The 15,911-nt window shown below is 55.6% G+C and overlaps 1 protein-coding gene across 1 annotated transcript in view; it reads right to left on the bottom strand.

Annotated features, from left to right (window-relative positions):
• Positions 1 to 6,057: 6,057 nt before the first annotated feature.
• The window catches only part of LOC133341662 (collagen alpha-1(I) chain-like), a 70,072-nt gene continuing 60,218 nt past the window's right edge, over positions 6,058 to 15,911 (bottom strand). Inside the window, exons 48-59 of the mRNA XM_061550254.1 lie at positions 15,694 to 15,747; positions 14,411 to 14,464; positions 13,914 to 13,967; positions 12,815 to 12,868; positions 11,917 to 11,970; positions 11,704 to 11,757; positions 10,902 to 10,919; positions 10,030 to 10,074; positions 9,275 to 9,367; positions 8,245 to 8,422; positions 6,626 to 6,987; positions 6,058 to 6,309 (exon numbers count right to left, since the gene is read on the bottom strand). Of these exons, the coding sequence (XP_061406238.1) occupies positions 6,166 to 6,309; positions 6,626 to 6,987; positions 8,245 to 8,422; positions 9,275 to 9,367; positions 10,030 to 10,074; positions 10,902 to 10,919; positions 11,704 to 11,757; positions 11,917 to 11,970; positions 12,815 to 12,868; positions 13,914 to 13,967; positions 14,411 to 14,464; positions 15,694 to 15,747 (1,164 nt within the window). The 3' untranslated portion in view covers positions 6,058 to 6,165. The remainder of the gene's footprint in view (positions 6,310 to 6,625; positions 6,988 to 8,244; positions 8,423 to 9,274; positions 9,368 to 10,029; positions 10,075 to 10,901; positions 10,920 to 11,703; positions 11,758 to 11,916; positions 11,971 to 12,814; positions 12,869 to 13,913; positions 13,968 to 14,410; positions 14,465 to 15,693; positions 15,748 to 15,911) is intronic.

The raw sequence follows: 15,911 nt of genomic DNA, 5'->3' as shown, positions 1-15,911 counted from the left end.
TACGGGGTCCGCCATTCACTTCGCGTTGGGCCCTCTGGCCCCTCTGGCCCCTCTGGCCCCTCTGACCCCTCTGGCCCCTCTGGGCCCTCTGGGCCCTCTGGCCCCTCTGGCCCCTCTGGCCCCTCTGGCCCTTCTGGCCCCTCTGGCCCCTCTGGCCCCTCTGGCCCCTCTGGCCCCTCTGGGCCCTCTGGGCCCTCTGGGCCCTCTGGGCCCTCTGGGCCCTCTGGGCCCTCTGGGCCCTCTGGGCCCTCTGGGCCCTCTGGGCCCTCTGGCCCCTCTGGCCCCTCTGGCCCCTCTGGCCCCTCTGGCCCTTCTGGCCCCTCTGGGCCCTCTGGCCCCTCTGGCCCCTCTGGCCCCTCTGGCCCCTCTGGCCCCTCTGGCCCCTCTGGCCCCTCTGGCCCCTCTGGCCCCTCTGGCCCCTCTGGCCCCTCTGGCCCCTCTGGCCCCTCTGGCCCCTCTGGCCCCTCTGGGCCCTCTGGCCCCTCTGGCCCCTCTGGCCCCTCTGGCCCTTCTGGCCCCTCTGGGCCCTCTGGCCCCTCTGGCCCCTCTGGCTCCTCTGGCCCGTCTGGGCCCGTCTGGGCCCTCTGGGCCCTCTGGCCCCTCTGGCCCCTCTGGGCCCTCTGGCCCCTCTGGCCCCTCTGGCCCCTCTGGCCGAGCGCTCCGACGCGTGGTTCGCGGCCGCCCCGCCACCTCGGGGGGTGTGCGGCCCACGAGGGGCGAGCTCCTCCTCTCTGCCGCCGCGGCCCTGAGAGTTGCCACTGTTGCTCATCGCGCGCGACTTAGTGGCGATTTTATCCCCAATTACATTCCTTAAATAATTATCAAATAGAGCAAGTCAAGATCTATAAGTATCTTGGGGTCATTCTTGATTCAAAACTGAATTTTGAAGATCACGTTGATTATATTGGTAAAAAGACAAAAAAAAATTGGTTTTCTGTATCGACACAAGCACTGCTTCCCCCCTATGTTCCGTTTGGAATTGATAAAAGCTACCGTACTGCCTCTACTTGATTACTGTGACATTGTGTATAAATCAGCCCCAAGTACTGTACTGAAGAAGCTTGACTCAATGTATCACTCGGCCTTAAGATTTGCATTGAACTGCCCATATAGGACTCACCACTGTGATCTCTACATTGGGTCAAACTTAACATCTCTCAATGTTCTACGGCTTGTGCATCAGATATTATTTATTCATGATGTACTTACAAAGAAATCCGCAGATTACCTGCTGGATCTCCTCTCTGTTTCAAAGAACAAATTTGACCTAAGGTCTTCGCTCATTTACCAGCTTCTCATTCCCTATTGCCGTACAAATACTGGAGGAAGGGCCTTTACTATTGTGAAAATTCGGTCACAGTTCCTATGATCATTGTTTCATTGCTTTTATGGCTTTATTTTGGTGATTTTCGAAAAGTTTTTCGGTTTGGCCATGTTTGTTGTAGTACAGAGTTAGACTGATGGCCTTAATCTAAGTTGTCTTGTGGTTGTTGTTGTTTGACTTGCATCACACTGGGATTTGTGCACACAGTGTTGGTGTACGGTGCTTTTTCTGCAATATTTTGCTGTCTTTTCTTGGATTTTCTGTTGGCACACTGTCACTTTAAGATGTTTTCTTGTTCATGTTTTTGTTTTTTGTTTGTTGCGGTTGCACCCGATTCAAGAGCCGAATGGCTCACAGGGCTATACCTAATAAATTAACTTGCACATTTGTTGAAAGCGCAGTTTCATGATTCTGATTTCTTTGTGAACAGCTGCCGCTGTGGTTACTTTGCGGTGAGTGGCTGCGGGGGTCACGCGAACCGAGGGCTGACGCAAGGTGGCGCTGTTGACGCCGCATTGCCAACTACCACTAACCACACCACTCATCTACCACTAACCACACCACTCATCTACCACTAACCACACCGCTCATCTACCACTAACCACACCACTCATCTACCACTAACCACACCGCTCATCAACATTCGCCTCGCAGTGGAGATGACAAATTCAACAAGCAGACAATTTCCACCATCCCTCCACGCGTCTGTTCTCCAACACAGATTAGCTTTTTTTTACTTAACACATCCCATCAGCCACACACGGACTCCTTCTGGGACTGAATAATTTCAGCAGCATTGTGAGTTCACCCGCAAGGGAGAACTCTGGACCGGTTTCGACGCTGCAGTGTCTCATCAGCAGGGTCGGGCTTTGCCGGAACCCAATTTTGTCGAATCTCCAGATGTGTACAGAAGGTCCTTTGTGTGCAGACTGGAGGTGGCGTGCACAGGAATATATCATGAAGTGGAGTCTGTAAAACATTTTCATCGGGACACATTTCGAATGTGATGTTTATCAGGCCCCATGGCATATCAAGTGCGAATTCCATTTCCTATCCGTTCTTCTTCTCCGGTCTGTGTGCATGTGTGTGTGCGGTGTGAAGAAGGCCCATTGTCCGAAACGTCGCGGCGTTACTGACGAGCGTGCTGAGTGTCCGTGTTGGCACTGCTCGTTGTCGACGTGCATGGCAGCAGCAGCACCGGAATCTTTGAGTAGTCGGCTGCGTGTGGTTGTATGTGTCTGTATGTGTGTCTGTGTGTGTGTTAGTTTGTGTGTCTGTGTGTGTCTGTGTGTATGTCTGTGTGTGTGTCTGTGTATGTGTGTGTCTGTGTGTATGTCTGTGTGTGTGTCTCGTTGCATCCACGCCGCGTGTATCCCTGCTCTTCTCTGCGTGTGTGTCTGTGTGTGTGTCTGTGTGTACGTGCGTGTGTCTGTGTGTGTTTGTGTGCGTGTGTGTCTGTGTGTGCGTGTGTCTGTGTGTGTGCGTCTCCACATGTCGCGGATGGAGATTATCCCACTAATCGCGCCACTCACTGCGCGTGTGATCACAGCGTGCGAGTCTTAATCATTCTCACCACCCCCCGTGATAAATTTGTCTCGCATTCAATAATCACACTCGGCCGCGCTCCGACACGAGGGAGCGAGCTCGCCTTAGAGACATTTCTCGCGCTGGAAATTACCACAGCGTTGGCGTTAATGCTGCGGCTGCCGGTTACGTAAACAGAGAATGTGTTGTCGGATGTTGGTAATTGTTGGCAATTTGTTGAGGCGCGCGAGATTGCATTGCGGAGTCCTGGAGTGGTGGCGCAGTGCTTGGGGCGGTGCAGCGCGTGACCCGAGATTTGATTTCTGGAACACGGCCAATGTCACCCTGGTGCCTCGTGCGATAGCTGGACCGGTGCCGTGTAGGTGTTTACAAAAGGTAGGAAGGAGCATAGGCGGAAGAGAGAAAGAGGAAAGGGACGCGTTGGCCTTGAGCATGGGACGGAGTCGACAGCACGGACGGCTGGCTGGCTGGCTGGGTGTGGGGGGGGGGCTCGGCAGGGGGAGTCGTGAGCGACGAGGAAGGTGCAACATCGTGAGTTGGATCACGGCGTGGCAACCCCCAAGATGAGGAGGTCACGACTCCTTCACATTCCTGCGTCGCGGCAAATTCGCGTGAAGGGGCCGAGGGCACCGGGCGGCGTTCCCGCTCCGCCCAGAGCGCCACCACTTGTGTGGTGAACAAGCGGGGTAGTCGTCATCATCGCCACTCGGCTACGGCGAACCCGTGATTGCAGCGATTAGAATCACCGCAAACGCCGCCGTCTATTGCGTTACGGAGCTTGGCGTTTAAAAAAAACACACGAACAACAGAGAGTCGTTTGTGTTCCTCGACGCCAATGCAATCACGACCTCCCCCAACCCACCCCGCCGCAATTATTCGGCCGAGCAAATTAGACGGCGCCTCCAGCGATGTAACACGCGCACACACAGGCACGCGTGTGCCCCGGGCAGCAGGCCCAGCCGGCGGCGTGCGGTGTCAAGGGCTCTCTGGACACGGCGCTTTCGCTCGGAGTTTGTTGCGAGCCGCAGTGCCGCGGGGGGCTGCACCAAACGCCGGCGCGGACGCACGGGGAAGGCGGCAGCGGCGGCGTCGTCTGGAGGCCAATCACGCGGAGTGGCCGTGCGAGCTACGCCCGGCGCTCCCTGGACCGGCGGCGGTTGTTGAGGGTCGAGCCGGGGCAGAGGGCTGCCGCTGTCCTCATCGGGGTCACGGTTCGCTGTTGGGAGTCGTCCGCTCAATGTGCGGTGTTGGTGCCCTGGGAGATTGACGGCTTGGGCAGGGCCGCCGGTGATATCATTCAGCACCGATGTTCACCGTGGCCAGGCACCCGGCCAGATGAGCCCAGTGAGATACGAAGAAGCCCTGCACCCTGACATGTGCGCTCTCCGCGAGTGTGAAACAGAGCCTCATAGCTCTAGATTTGAAGCTTTCGTGACTGCAAGGTCATATACTCTTAAGTTTTTTCGGTAAAGTCACGTAGGTAAATCACGACGTTTCAGAATTAATACCCTCGACGGGGAGGAATTTCACCTATCTGTCAGAGTTTTTAAAATCTAGCTGTGACGGTCCCACCTGATGACGGAGACTTGTGTTACCTCCGAAACGTCGTGATTTACCTACGTGACTTTACCGAAAAAACCTAAGAGTATAGCCTCATAGCTTGTCGGATTCCTCCAGTCTCGAAACACATTCAGATTCCTTGTGGTCGTGGGCGTCTCTGATCCACGCGTCACTGTGTGGCCTTCATCCAAGCAAGACACCGAGGGCTTGTTAGCCTTTACCGAGATGGGACTTCACAATGTCACCTCACCTCACGAAGACTCACATTGAAACATAGAAAATAGCACAGAGTATCAATATTATAAGTTGTACAAAGTTATCTACATTTATTCTTAAAAAAATTAAACCGTGTGAAAAATACCCAACATTTTACAAACAGATAATAAATATAACGAGGTAAAGTAGAATGTAACGTTACTTGGCAGACTCCCTATGTTACACACGGTATGCAATAGGGTCTGGCAGGGTGGTGGTGCATTGCTAATACTCGTGCCTCGTAGTGAGAAGCCGCTGGGTTCGATTCCTGACTCGGATGCCTTCCTGCGTGGAGTTTCTATGTCCTCTCGTTCTGATAAATCACCGTGTAACTGGTATTGGCCCAAACCTCCCACTGCTGAATAATAACCAGCAAATGACTCGACCGGGATCACAGACATACACAGCAACAACGTTGTCCTCCCCTACAGCACAACCCGTGGTAGGACACTCCGAACAAGGAGTGGTGAGACTCGGCGAGGCTTTGCCAACTCATCTTTCACCCGCCCCCCATCTCTAATAAGCCTCCGTTTCACACCCGAACCCCACAAATCTTAAACTCACTTAGCAACCTTTCTCCCCCCTTCCCCCCAACGCCCACTCCTCTTTCAGTCCTCCCCCTTCCAACATCATCTCGAGCCTCCCCTCGCCAATTTGTCTCCATAAACGCCCCCCCCCCTCCTCCTCTTGTCACTCCCGGGGGGCATCGTAACGAAACTAACACAGCAGCAATATGCCTGTGGGCAGTCGCACAACAACCCTCGGGTCAATACCTCCTCTCATTGACGCCGATTTTAATTGTCTTCATGCAACTGCCGGCAGGTTGTCCGTCTAATAAACGGAACACATTTCGACTCTGACAGGTCTCGGTTTACAATGGGAACACATTTATACATTTTTGTATAAAAAAAAAACCTGGTGTTTTAAATAGATACCTGCGTGCCGAGCGACGCGCGGCCTTGACGGCGTGCGTGTAACGAGCGGAATACTGCTCGACGCTCCGCTCGCGCAAACGTCGCAAAACGTTGACGAAGCATGGGCCCATTACCAGCACCACTAAAGACAAATAGCCCCCATATAGCCTCAACAGACTGTTGGGGCAAGTGCTGTTAGCGAGTAACACCTACGAAGGCCGGCACGGCACACGATGGGGTGAGTGACCAGCACCACGCCTGCCCACCCTTGTCTCCACAGTAAAGATGTTTACACAGCGTGCCAGGGACTCATTTGAGGCTGAGTCAACCGAGGAGAGGCCCAGGACCGATTCATATCATCGTGCCTGGTGTTGGCGAGCAAATCGCTGTGCCACCACCACCAGCGCCACCACCAGCACCACCACCAGCGCCACCACCAGCACCACCACCAGTGCCACAGCATCCCTGCTGCCCCTCAACCACAGCAGCCAACGCTCCTGCTTCCCCCTCCCCTCCACCTCACCCGCACAGCACTGCCCCCCCCGCCTCCCCCCCTTGCTGCCCTCGCTAGAGGAAGCACAGAGGTCCCAGCGAGAGGGCGACCCCCCACCGGCGGGGCCCCCGAAGGGGCATGGCGCGGATGGGCAGAGACTCCGTGCTGCTCGTCGAAACGACGAGGTGTAGGACGCACACCTCGTCTCGCGTTCCGGCCTGCACGCACGCACGCATGCACACACACACACATACCCACACACCCATGTTGCAAACTCCTAAAAGTGGAAAGCAACGATCATGGTCATGATCAGAATGACAATGATATTGATGTTTGTATGTTGTACTTCTTTCGCACCGTATGTAGCCAACGTGCTAATTCCTAAATGCGATGATTGCGACATCGACGATGACCATGAATACGACAATCAAATGACAAACGATGATGTTGATAACCACAAATGATAATGATTGTGATGACCGAAGTACAATCATGGCGACACCGGCGATGACAACGAAGCTGACGACACGGCACCTGCGTGCAGTCGCGACGCAGCACGCGGTAGGCATCGTGTCCCGGCCCGATCTCGGTGCCGTCGTCTCCCACGAGCGTCGGCCCCTCTTCCCCCTCCTCGTCCTCGCCCCCCTCGGCGCCCCCCGTGCCGCCCCCTCGCGTGGTGGCACGGACGTGCTGCCACGCTCGCCCGCTCCGGAGGCGCAGGAACTTGAGCTGGACGGCGCCCAGGCCCGGGTACGGCGGGGCCCGCTGGCTCGCCGCCGCCGCCGCCGCCGCACCGCCAACGCCGCCAACGCAGGTGGCGCCGCCGGCCGAGAAGTGGCAGCGAGCGAGCAGTGCGTCGAGCGGGCAGCCCTGGTTGGGGTCGATCCAGTAGTGCCCTGGGCATCGCACGTAGGAGCGTCATCATCATCAGCCATGGTCTATCCACTTCTGGATGGAGGCCTCCCCTCTTTCAAAGCCGAAAGTCCCATTATCGCACTGGGTCGCTGGCTCGGACCATCCACACCCACTGTCATCACACTGACGTTAGCCGGAGGGGACACGGAACGTTACGCCAATGTCACGCCAACGTTGGTCCAATGGTTCCAAACCACACGCCAACGTGGGCCAACGTGGGCCAACGTGGGCCAACGTGGGCCAACGTTGCCTGTTCACTGCATCCTTCCAAGCTTCCGTAAGGCTCTGGATTGCGTCCAGCCCAAACTCTTAACTTGCAGTGGCGTAGGGTGGTAGGAATGGGCCCTGGTGGAAGCAAAGAAACTGGGCACGCCCCCCCTCCCCCTGTCTCTCCGAAGGCCGGCGCCGGTGCCCCTCAAACACGTGGCGCCGGTGCAGCTGCACCGCCTGCACACCCACCGGGAGGGCGCGTTGGGTTCTCACCGCCACGCGATCGTTGAACCAAATTTTGCGTAATCCGAGTCGCGTGCCGCCACGCGAGACCACCGTCAATCAACTCCCCTCGCTCACGACGAACTCCCGCGTCTCCCGGGTAACGGAGATGGGGGGCGGGCGGGGGCGGTCGGCGTGGGGGGGGGGAATGTGGTAGGGGAGGGGAAGTCACGACAGAGAGATCCATTGGGCACATTTATAGAACATTACAAATGCGGATTTTATGATAATCACGTCTAATTGGTACTAACGACCCTTCAGGAAGCGTCTGTGTTTGGGGATGAGTTACGGCCGTGGCTCCTGGAAACGGCGGCTCGCTGCCAGCGGAAGCTCTTCATTAATTAAATAAGTAAACGGTGGCACGAAGTTCATAATACCAGCAACCTTTCCATTTATCCATCACAACTGTGACGGTGTTCTTTTCTTACTGACCGATTGACATGTTGGGGCTCTGGGCCTTTTGCTCAGGAGCTGCATAAAACCATCGAGACCACTGCTCTGACGTGTGGCTTCTGGTTGTACCAGTGAATGACGCGAGTGTGCTGGGCTGTTTGAGTACGTCGTGTGTGTAGTTCTGTCTTTGCACGTGTGTAGTTCGGTGTGTGTATGTAGTTCTGTGTATGTGTAGTCCCGTATGTGTATGTGTGTGAGTGTAGTTCTGTGTGTGTGTTTCACCACTCATTCCGCAGCGGGCAGCACAGATTGGGTAGACGATTTGGGAATATTCACCGACATCCAGGACTCACCGTCGACAAGGCCCGGCCTGCACAGCTGCAGCTCGTGGCACGTGGCCGGCGGGTGCTCGCCAACAAGGCCCGGGGGGCCCGGCGCGGACGCGGCCCCGGCTGGCTCCCCCGCGCCGCTCCGCGTGGCCTCGCCCGGGGCCCATGGAGGGCCCCACAACGGCCAGTCCTCAGGCCACTCCTGCGGGACGATCGCGCCGCGAGAAACCCGGCGCAAAACTCGGGCTAAGTTTCAGATCGAAAAATGTTAAGATTTGGGGAATTTCTAAGGACGATATCGGATCTTTTTGGGGTTTTTATTTTTATCTTGCGCGCTCTGCGGCGTTGTGACGCGTCGCCACGCTCGCAGAAGCGATGCCACCCAACGCCACGCGATGATGCCACTCTCCGTAGGAATAAGTATGGAAGCAAGAAAATGTGACCTCGTTTACTGTGAAGCCAGACTTTGGAATCGATCAGTAACTATTTAATGTTTTCTCACTATTTAACTAATTAATGTAATAAGGTCCCATTTGATTACATTTTTCAGATGAATCTGACGTCCCGCGACATCCGGGACTAGGGATGTGTCCCCAATTTTTCATTTGATTTAAACAGCTTAGACTTAATCTTAAAATTGGCAACGCTTCCCTTCCTCTACCCAGACGTCGTGGGACAAATTCACGTTCTGGAGATTGCAGGCCCAGGACTGAATCGCCCGGAGGGACCCGAATTTGAGAAGCTAAGCAGGACTTAGCCGGAAAGCGCTTGGGCGGGTATCCACCTCGCATAGAAGAAGTGCTATAGGCTGCCGCGGGGTATTGTGCAGGTAGCGGAGGGCAGTGCAGCAAGATTCATCGTTGTACTGTACTTCTATGCTCGAACATCCCCCCTTCACTAACCCGCGCTGACCAGCATGGCAGAGTAAGGTCAAACAACCCCCAAAACCCGTGGGGAGGCCCTCATCCAGCAGTGCGTGTACCCAGCCCCAACGAGAAGGCCGTCTCGAGCGCCGTCCGCTCGGTGTCTCCCCCACACACCGCGCCGCGCTCACCCAGGAGGGCCGTGCCGTAGCGCCAGGGCGGTGGTGTCCGAGTCCCGTCGACGGGCCTGCAGGGCCGGGGGGCCCCGGAGGCCCGGGAGGGCCCTGAACACAGACGCACGCACGGGAAGAGCGGCGTGAGTTCATCAACTCACGCTGTCCTCCCCCCCACCCCCCACCAAATCATCATCATCGTCGCCGCCACCCCATCCATTAATGCCGCGCCGCTCATAAAGCTGTCAAGGGCTCTAATCGGGATGGAAGTGACTGCCTCTGTGTGCACCTGTTAAATACCCGTGGAAACGGCGGCGCAGGAACGACGTGGCCGCGCGTGTAATTAATCCCTAATTGCTCTTAACGAGCGGCGGAGGGCCACGGCTGGAGCGCGTCGCCGTGTCTGCTAGCGGCGCGGGGAGCGGCGGCTCCAGCGGTTAGCGCGCCGCACCCTGAACACGGCGAACCGAGTTCTATTCCAGCTCGGGCCCAACACCGGCGATGAACATCGGAGCCGCTCCCGGTCCTGGGCCTTCCGTAGATTGACTCAGACCTTAAATGAGCACCTGGTGCGGTGTGTAACATCGCTACAGGAGAGACAAAGACGGTCGGGCCGGGCGTGGTCCTGGCCACGCTCTCCCCTCGTGTGTTCAGTGTTGGCCTTCAAAGGTGCCCGATAACAGTTCTTGCCCCAACAGTGGGTTACGACTCTACGGGGGATCATCTTTGTGCGGTCCATGCGTGCGTATGTCCGTGAGGGCGTTGGCACTCACCGAGGGCCCCCTATCCCCTCGCTGGCCCCGTATCCCCTTCTCCCCCTGGCAGGGATGAACACGGCACGAGCGACCCGCACGGCAGCCACGCGTCACGGCGGGAGCGGAGAGACGAGACAACGGTCGGCATTTACACGGCAGAGGAACGCGACCTTCCGGACACTTTGTAGCGAAAACATGCAGCTCTTGTACGAGAGAAGTAAAACAGCGCAACAGATGGGAAAGAAAATGAAATAAAAAAACAATAACTTATAATCAACCACTTTAGGTGTGCGTGGGGCACGCGTAATAACAACCCAAATAGCAATGACGATATTCTTTGGGTCTTTCAGTAAAGTCACGTAGATAGGACCGATCTACGTGACTTTACCAAAAGACCCAAAGAATATTAATTCCTGCAGTCACGGAAGCTTTAAGTTACGATTGAACAGTGATTATAACGTAACAATAATTATTGTATTTTATATACGACATTCGTGCAAGTTGCATCTCAAGACGCTGAAACCACATCGACTTTAAATATAGTCTGAGGCACAACGCAGAGGCACAACACAAACGAGATATAGTACAGGGTATGGAGGTGAACACAGCACGAACCAGTCACAACGCCACGGAGACACGACGCAGATACACAACACGAAGCAGGTAGGGTGGCAATTAAACACTGACATTGAACACTGCTTGGCCATTGGAAAGGAATTTGGAATTTCACACCACTGGCTCAGGGCCGTCAAATGCGCAGGATACGAGCACTGCCCCATACTCAGCCCGGTGGAAACCACTCGCACTGCTGAATATGCATGAAATATATATTCGTGGGTTTCACATTATTTTCTGAAAGTATAAAAGACTTCATAAGAATAGACATTTACCTTTTTTCCAAACATTCCCTGGAGGAATAAAAAAACCCACACAAACAATGATTAATAACGATGATGAGAAAAACGACAGAATCACAACAATAATATTCTGTGGTTGGCTATGAAAGCGTCCCTGAGTCTCAAGACTGCTTATCAAGAGGGCGCGGCTACTTTGGGAAGTTTGGCCTTGAAATCCATTCGTAATCAGAGTTGGGCTTAGTGTGGGAGGAAAACCTGTAGGATGAGCGGTGAGTGAGGAGCTGAGAGAGTGAGGGGCCGAGGGAGTGAGGGGCGGGGGGAGTGAGGGGCGGGGGAGTGAGGGGCGGGGGGAGTGAGGGGCGGGGGAGTGAGGGGCGGGGGGAGTGAGGGGCGGGGGAGTGAGGGGCGGGGAGAGTGAGGGGCGGGGGGAATGAGGGGCGGGGGGAGTGAGGGGCGGGGGGAGTGAGGGGCAGGGGAGTGAGGGGCGGGGGGAGTGAGGGGCGGGGGGAGTGAGGGGCGGGGGGAGTGAGGGGCGGGGGGAGTGAGGGGCCGGGGGAGTGAGGGGCGGGGGAAGTGAGGGGCGGGGGAGTGAGGGGCGGGGGGAGTGAGGGGCGGGGGAGTGAGGGGCGGGGGGAGTGAGGGGCGGGGGGAGTGAGGGGGCGGGGGGGGGGGGGAGTGAGGGGCGGGGGGAGTGAGGGGCGGGGGAGTGAGGGGCGGGGGGAGTGAGGGGCGGGGGGAGTGAGGGGCGGGGGGAGTGAGGGGCGGGGGGAGTGAGGGGCGGGGGGAGTGAGGGGCGGGGGGAGTGAGGGGCTGAGAGGAGTTGGCTGCCACTCACTGGTAAACCCAACAGCCCCTGTGACCCGGGCAGACCCTGAGACCCGACATCGCCCTGCAGACAACACAACAACACAAAACGTACACAACATAAAACAACACGCACTCAACCCATGATAACACAGGCAGTCAGATTCCACATGGCTCTGGTGAGTATAGTCTGTGAGTGTGGTGAGTGTACGTGGTGTGTGTACGTGGTGAGTGTATTCAGTACCTGCGGCCCCTTGGCTCCAGCGGTACCAGCTTCTCCAATACCACCCGTGGGCCCCTGCAGATAGACACATACACTGTCACACAAAGATCCCCCGTATAGCCTTTAACAGACTGTTGGGGCAAGTGCTGTCAGCGTGCACCTATGAAGGCCGGTACGGCACACGAGGGGGTGGGTGGTCAGCACCACCCCCGACCGGTTAAATCGTCCCAGTGGTGATCTTTACACACAGCACCAGGTACTCATTTGAGGCTGAGTCGACCCAGGGGAGGCCCAAGACCGGTTCCGATAATCGTTACCGTGAGCGGGAATTGAACTCGAGTCGCTGGGTTCGCAATGCAGTGCACTAACCGCTACACCACCACCTCCCTACGTAGACACACAGACAATTGTACATTCAAATAAACACACCCACACACACACACAGTCACTCACACAGTCACTCCCTGATAGTCACTCACACAGTCACTCACCCAGCCACTCACAAAGTCACTCACACAGTCACTCACCCAGTCACTCACCCAGTCTCTCACACAGCCACTCACCCAGTCACTCACACAGTCACTCACACAGTCACTCACACAGTCACTCACCCAGTCACTCACACAGTCACTCACACAGTCACTCACCCAGTCACTCACACAGTCACTCACACAGTCACTCACACAGTCACTCAGTCACTCACCCAGTCACTCACCCAGTCACTCACCCAGTCACTCACACAGTCACTCAGTCACTCACCCAGTCACTCACACAGTCACTCACACAGTCACTCACCCAGTCACTCACCCAGTCACTCACCCAGTCACTCACCCAGTCACTCACACAGTCACTCACCCAGTCACTCACCCAGTCACTCACACAGTCACTCACACAGTCACTCACACAGGCACTCTCTCACCTTGGGCCCCGTGCGTCCCTTCTCCCCCGTGGGCCCCACCTCTCCCTGCACCCCCTGACCACGAAATGAACACCACCTCAAACATGGCAATACACCCCCCCACCCACCCCAATTCCCCCCCTCCCCCAGTTACCCCCATCTCATACCGTCCCTCCAACCCCCAACCCACACTCCGACATTTGACGTCAATTAAAACTGAGCAATTACTCACACAACACCACCACCACGACCACTACCGCCACCACCACTGACATCATCACCCTTCATGGAGTCAAGGCTGGGATTAGGGTTGGGGTGACAGTGTTCAGTATAGGGATGGGTTAGAGATCGGGATAGGGTTAGTGTTGGGGTTCGTCCAAGGGACAGGAGTGGGGTTAGTGTTGGGGTTAGGGTTCGTCTAAGGGACATAGAGTGGGGTTAGTGTTGGGGTTAGGGTTAGTCTAAGGCATAGGGGCGGGGTTAGTGTTGGGGTTAGGGTTAGTCTAAGGCATAGGGACGGGGTTAGTGTTGGGGTTAGGGTTAGTCTAAGGCATAGGGGCGGGGTTAGTGTTGGGGTTAGGGTTAGTCTAAGGCATAGGGGCGGGGTTAGTGTTGGGGTTAGGGTTAGTCTAAGGCATAGGGACGGGGTTAGTGTTGGGGTTAGGGTTAGTCTAAGGCATAGGGGCGGGGTTAGTGTTGGGGTTAGGGTTAGTCTAAGGCATAGGGGCGGGGTTAGTGTTGGGGTTAGGGTTAGTCTAAGGCATAGGGACGGGGTTAGTGTTGGGGTTAGGGTTAGTCTAAGGCATAGGGGCGGGGATAGCTTTGGGGTTATTTTGAAGTCACCTGGAAACGATTCAGTGGGAAAACAATCCCTGGGTCACGCTCCTCAGGGAATGTGACTTAGCCAAGCAAAACGGGAACTAGAATCCCCCAGAGAGAGAGCAGGAGAGAGAGAGAGAGAGAAAGAGAGCGGGAGAGAGAGCGGAGAGAGAGAGAGAGTGGGAGAGAGAGCGGAGAGAGAGAGAGAGTGGGAGAGAGACAGAGGGCAAGGGGCAGCCGTAGTCCGAGAAGAAGAGGAGAGCCTCGCGAGCGGGGGGACGTCCGGCAACATCTCACACACCCCGGGCCCCGGGGTCCCCGCGTCTCCCGCCTCGGCCCCCGCTCCCGGGGGTCCCTGGAGGAGCAACAAGGGGGGGGGGGGGGTTCCAAGTTGGTTTTGTTTGTGCGAGGTGAGAAGTCAAGAGAACAGTACGACCCTCATTTGTATGGCGAGTAACCTGGGGTCACTACAAAGACAAAGTCCAGCAATGCGGTAAACAGGAATCGGAGTAAAAACGATCTCGAGATAGAGGACTTCTGACGCGGTGGTCAACCACGATAATGTGAAATACATTTACAGCGAAAAGAGTGAACTCGGACAAATCACTTAAAAAAAAAACGTTCTGAGTAAAATTGAGTTCGAGAAACATCAACGCGGACATCGTAGGGCGATGATCGCACGAGTGTGGACAGCCGTGAAACACGACCACACGTGGTGGGGAGGGGGGACAGAGGTGGGGGGAGGAGATGTGGGGGGGGGGGGAGAGGGGGGGACCGATCATGAGCAGGAGGAGTCACCGGGAATCCTGAAGGTCCGGGGGTCCCCTCGCTGCCAACCGGGCCCTGTGTGCCCTGTGGGGGGCACGGCACACCTGTGACAGCTGTTACAGCACAGGTGTTACAGCTGTTACAGCACAGGTGTTACAGCACAGGTGTTACAGCTGTTACAGCACAGGTGTTACAGCTGTTACAGCACAGGTGTTACAGCTGTTACAGCTGTTACAGCACAGGTGTTACAGCTGTTACACAACAGGTGGTACAGCTGTTACAGCACAGGTGGTACAGCTGTTACAGCACAGGTGTTACAGCTGTTACAACACAGCTGTTACAGCTGTTACAACACAGGTGTTACAGCTGTTACAACACAGGTGTTACAGCTGTTACAACACAGCTGTTACAGCTGTTACAACGCAGGTGTTACAGCTGTTACAACGCAGGTGTTACAGCTGTTACAGCGCAGCTGTTACAGCTGTTACAACACAGCTGTTACAGCTGTTACAACACAGCTGTTACAGCTGTTACAACACAGGTGTTACAGCTGTTACAACAGCTGTTACAGCTGTTACAACACAGCTGTTACAGCTGTTACAGCACAGGTGTTACAGCTGTTACAACACAGCTGTTACAGCTGTTACAACACAGGTGTTACAGCTGTTACAACACAGGTGTTACAGCACAGCTGTTACAGCTGTTACAACACAGCTGTTACAGCTGTTACAACACAGCTGTTACAGCTGTTACAACACAGCTGTTACAACACAGGTGTTACAGCACAGGTGTTACAGCTGTTACAACACAGCTGCTACAGCTGTTACAACACAGCTGTTACAGCTGTTACAACACAGGTGTTACAGCTGTTACAACACAGCTGTTACAGCTGTTACAGCACAGGTGTTACAGCAGCATATAGCAGCACGCAGCATCCCCAACCCTCATGTTGTCCAGAACCCGAACTGCTGCCCCCACAACAAACCCTAACCTTAGACTTGAACTCTAACCCTACAACCTAACCCTACACCCTACAACCTAACCCTACACTCAAACCCTACAATTTAACCCTACACCCAAACCCTACACCATAAACCTATCCCTACACCAAAACCCTACAACCTAAAACTACACCGAACCCGAACAATATACAACCTAACCCTACACCCAAACCCTACACCCGAACCCTACAATAAAACCCTACACCCGAGCTCTACACCATCACCCTACACCCAAGCCCTGTGTCACCGCCCTGACGAACCCCAGGTCTCCGTGGCTCGCGACGCGAGGTGTCTGATTGGCGGCGTCGTTACCTTGGACCCGGGGTGGCCCCCCACTCCTGCCGGACCTGGGGGGCCCGGCTCTCCCTGCAACGCCAGCGTGGTCACGAGCAACGTGGCAACACCACCAACAACAACAACGACGACAACCATCAACAAAAACAACAACAACCGCAGTCGCCAACAAACACACAACATCAACACACAAACCACTGGCTGAAATTAATACGTGCGCACACACAAATACAAAG

The sequence above is a fragment of the Lethenteron reissneri genome, chromosome 12, assembly GCF_015708825.2.
Source record: "Lethenteron reissneri isolate LAM-NWPU_2019-01 chromosome 12, ASM1570882v1, whole genome shotgun sequence".
NCBI lineage: Eukaryota > Metazoa > Chordata > Hyperoartia > Petromyzontiformes > Petromyzontidae > Lethenteron > Lethenteron reissneri.
The sequence above is the reverse complement of the archived record's forward strand: the minus strand, read 5'-3'. Positions and strand labels throughout refer to the sequence as shown.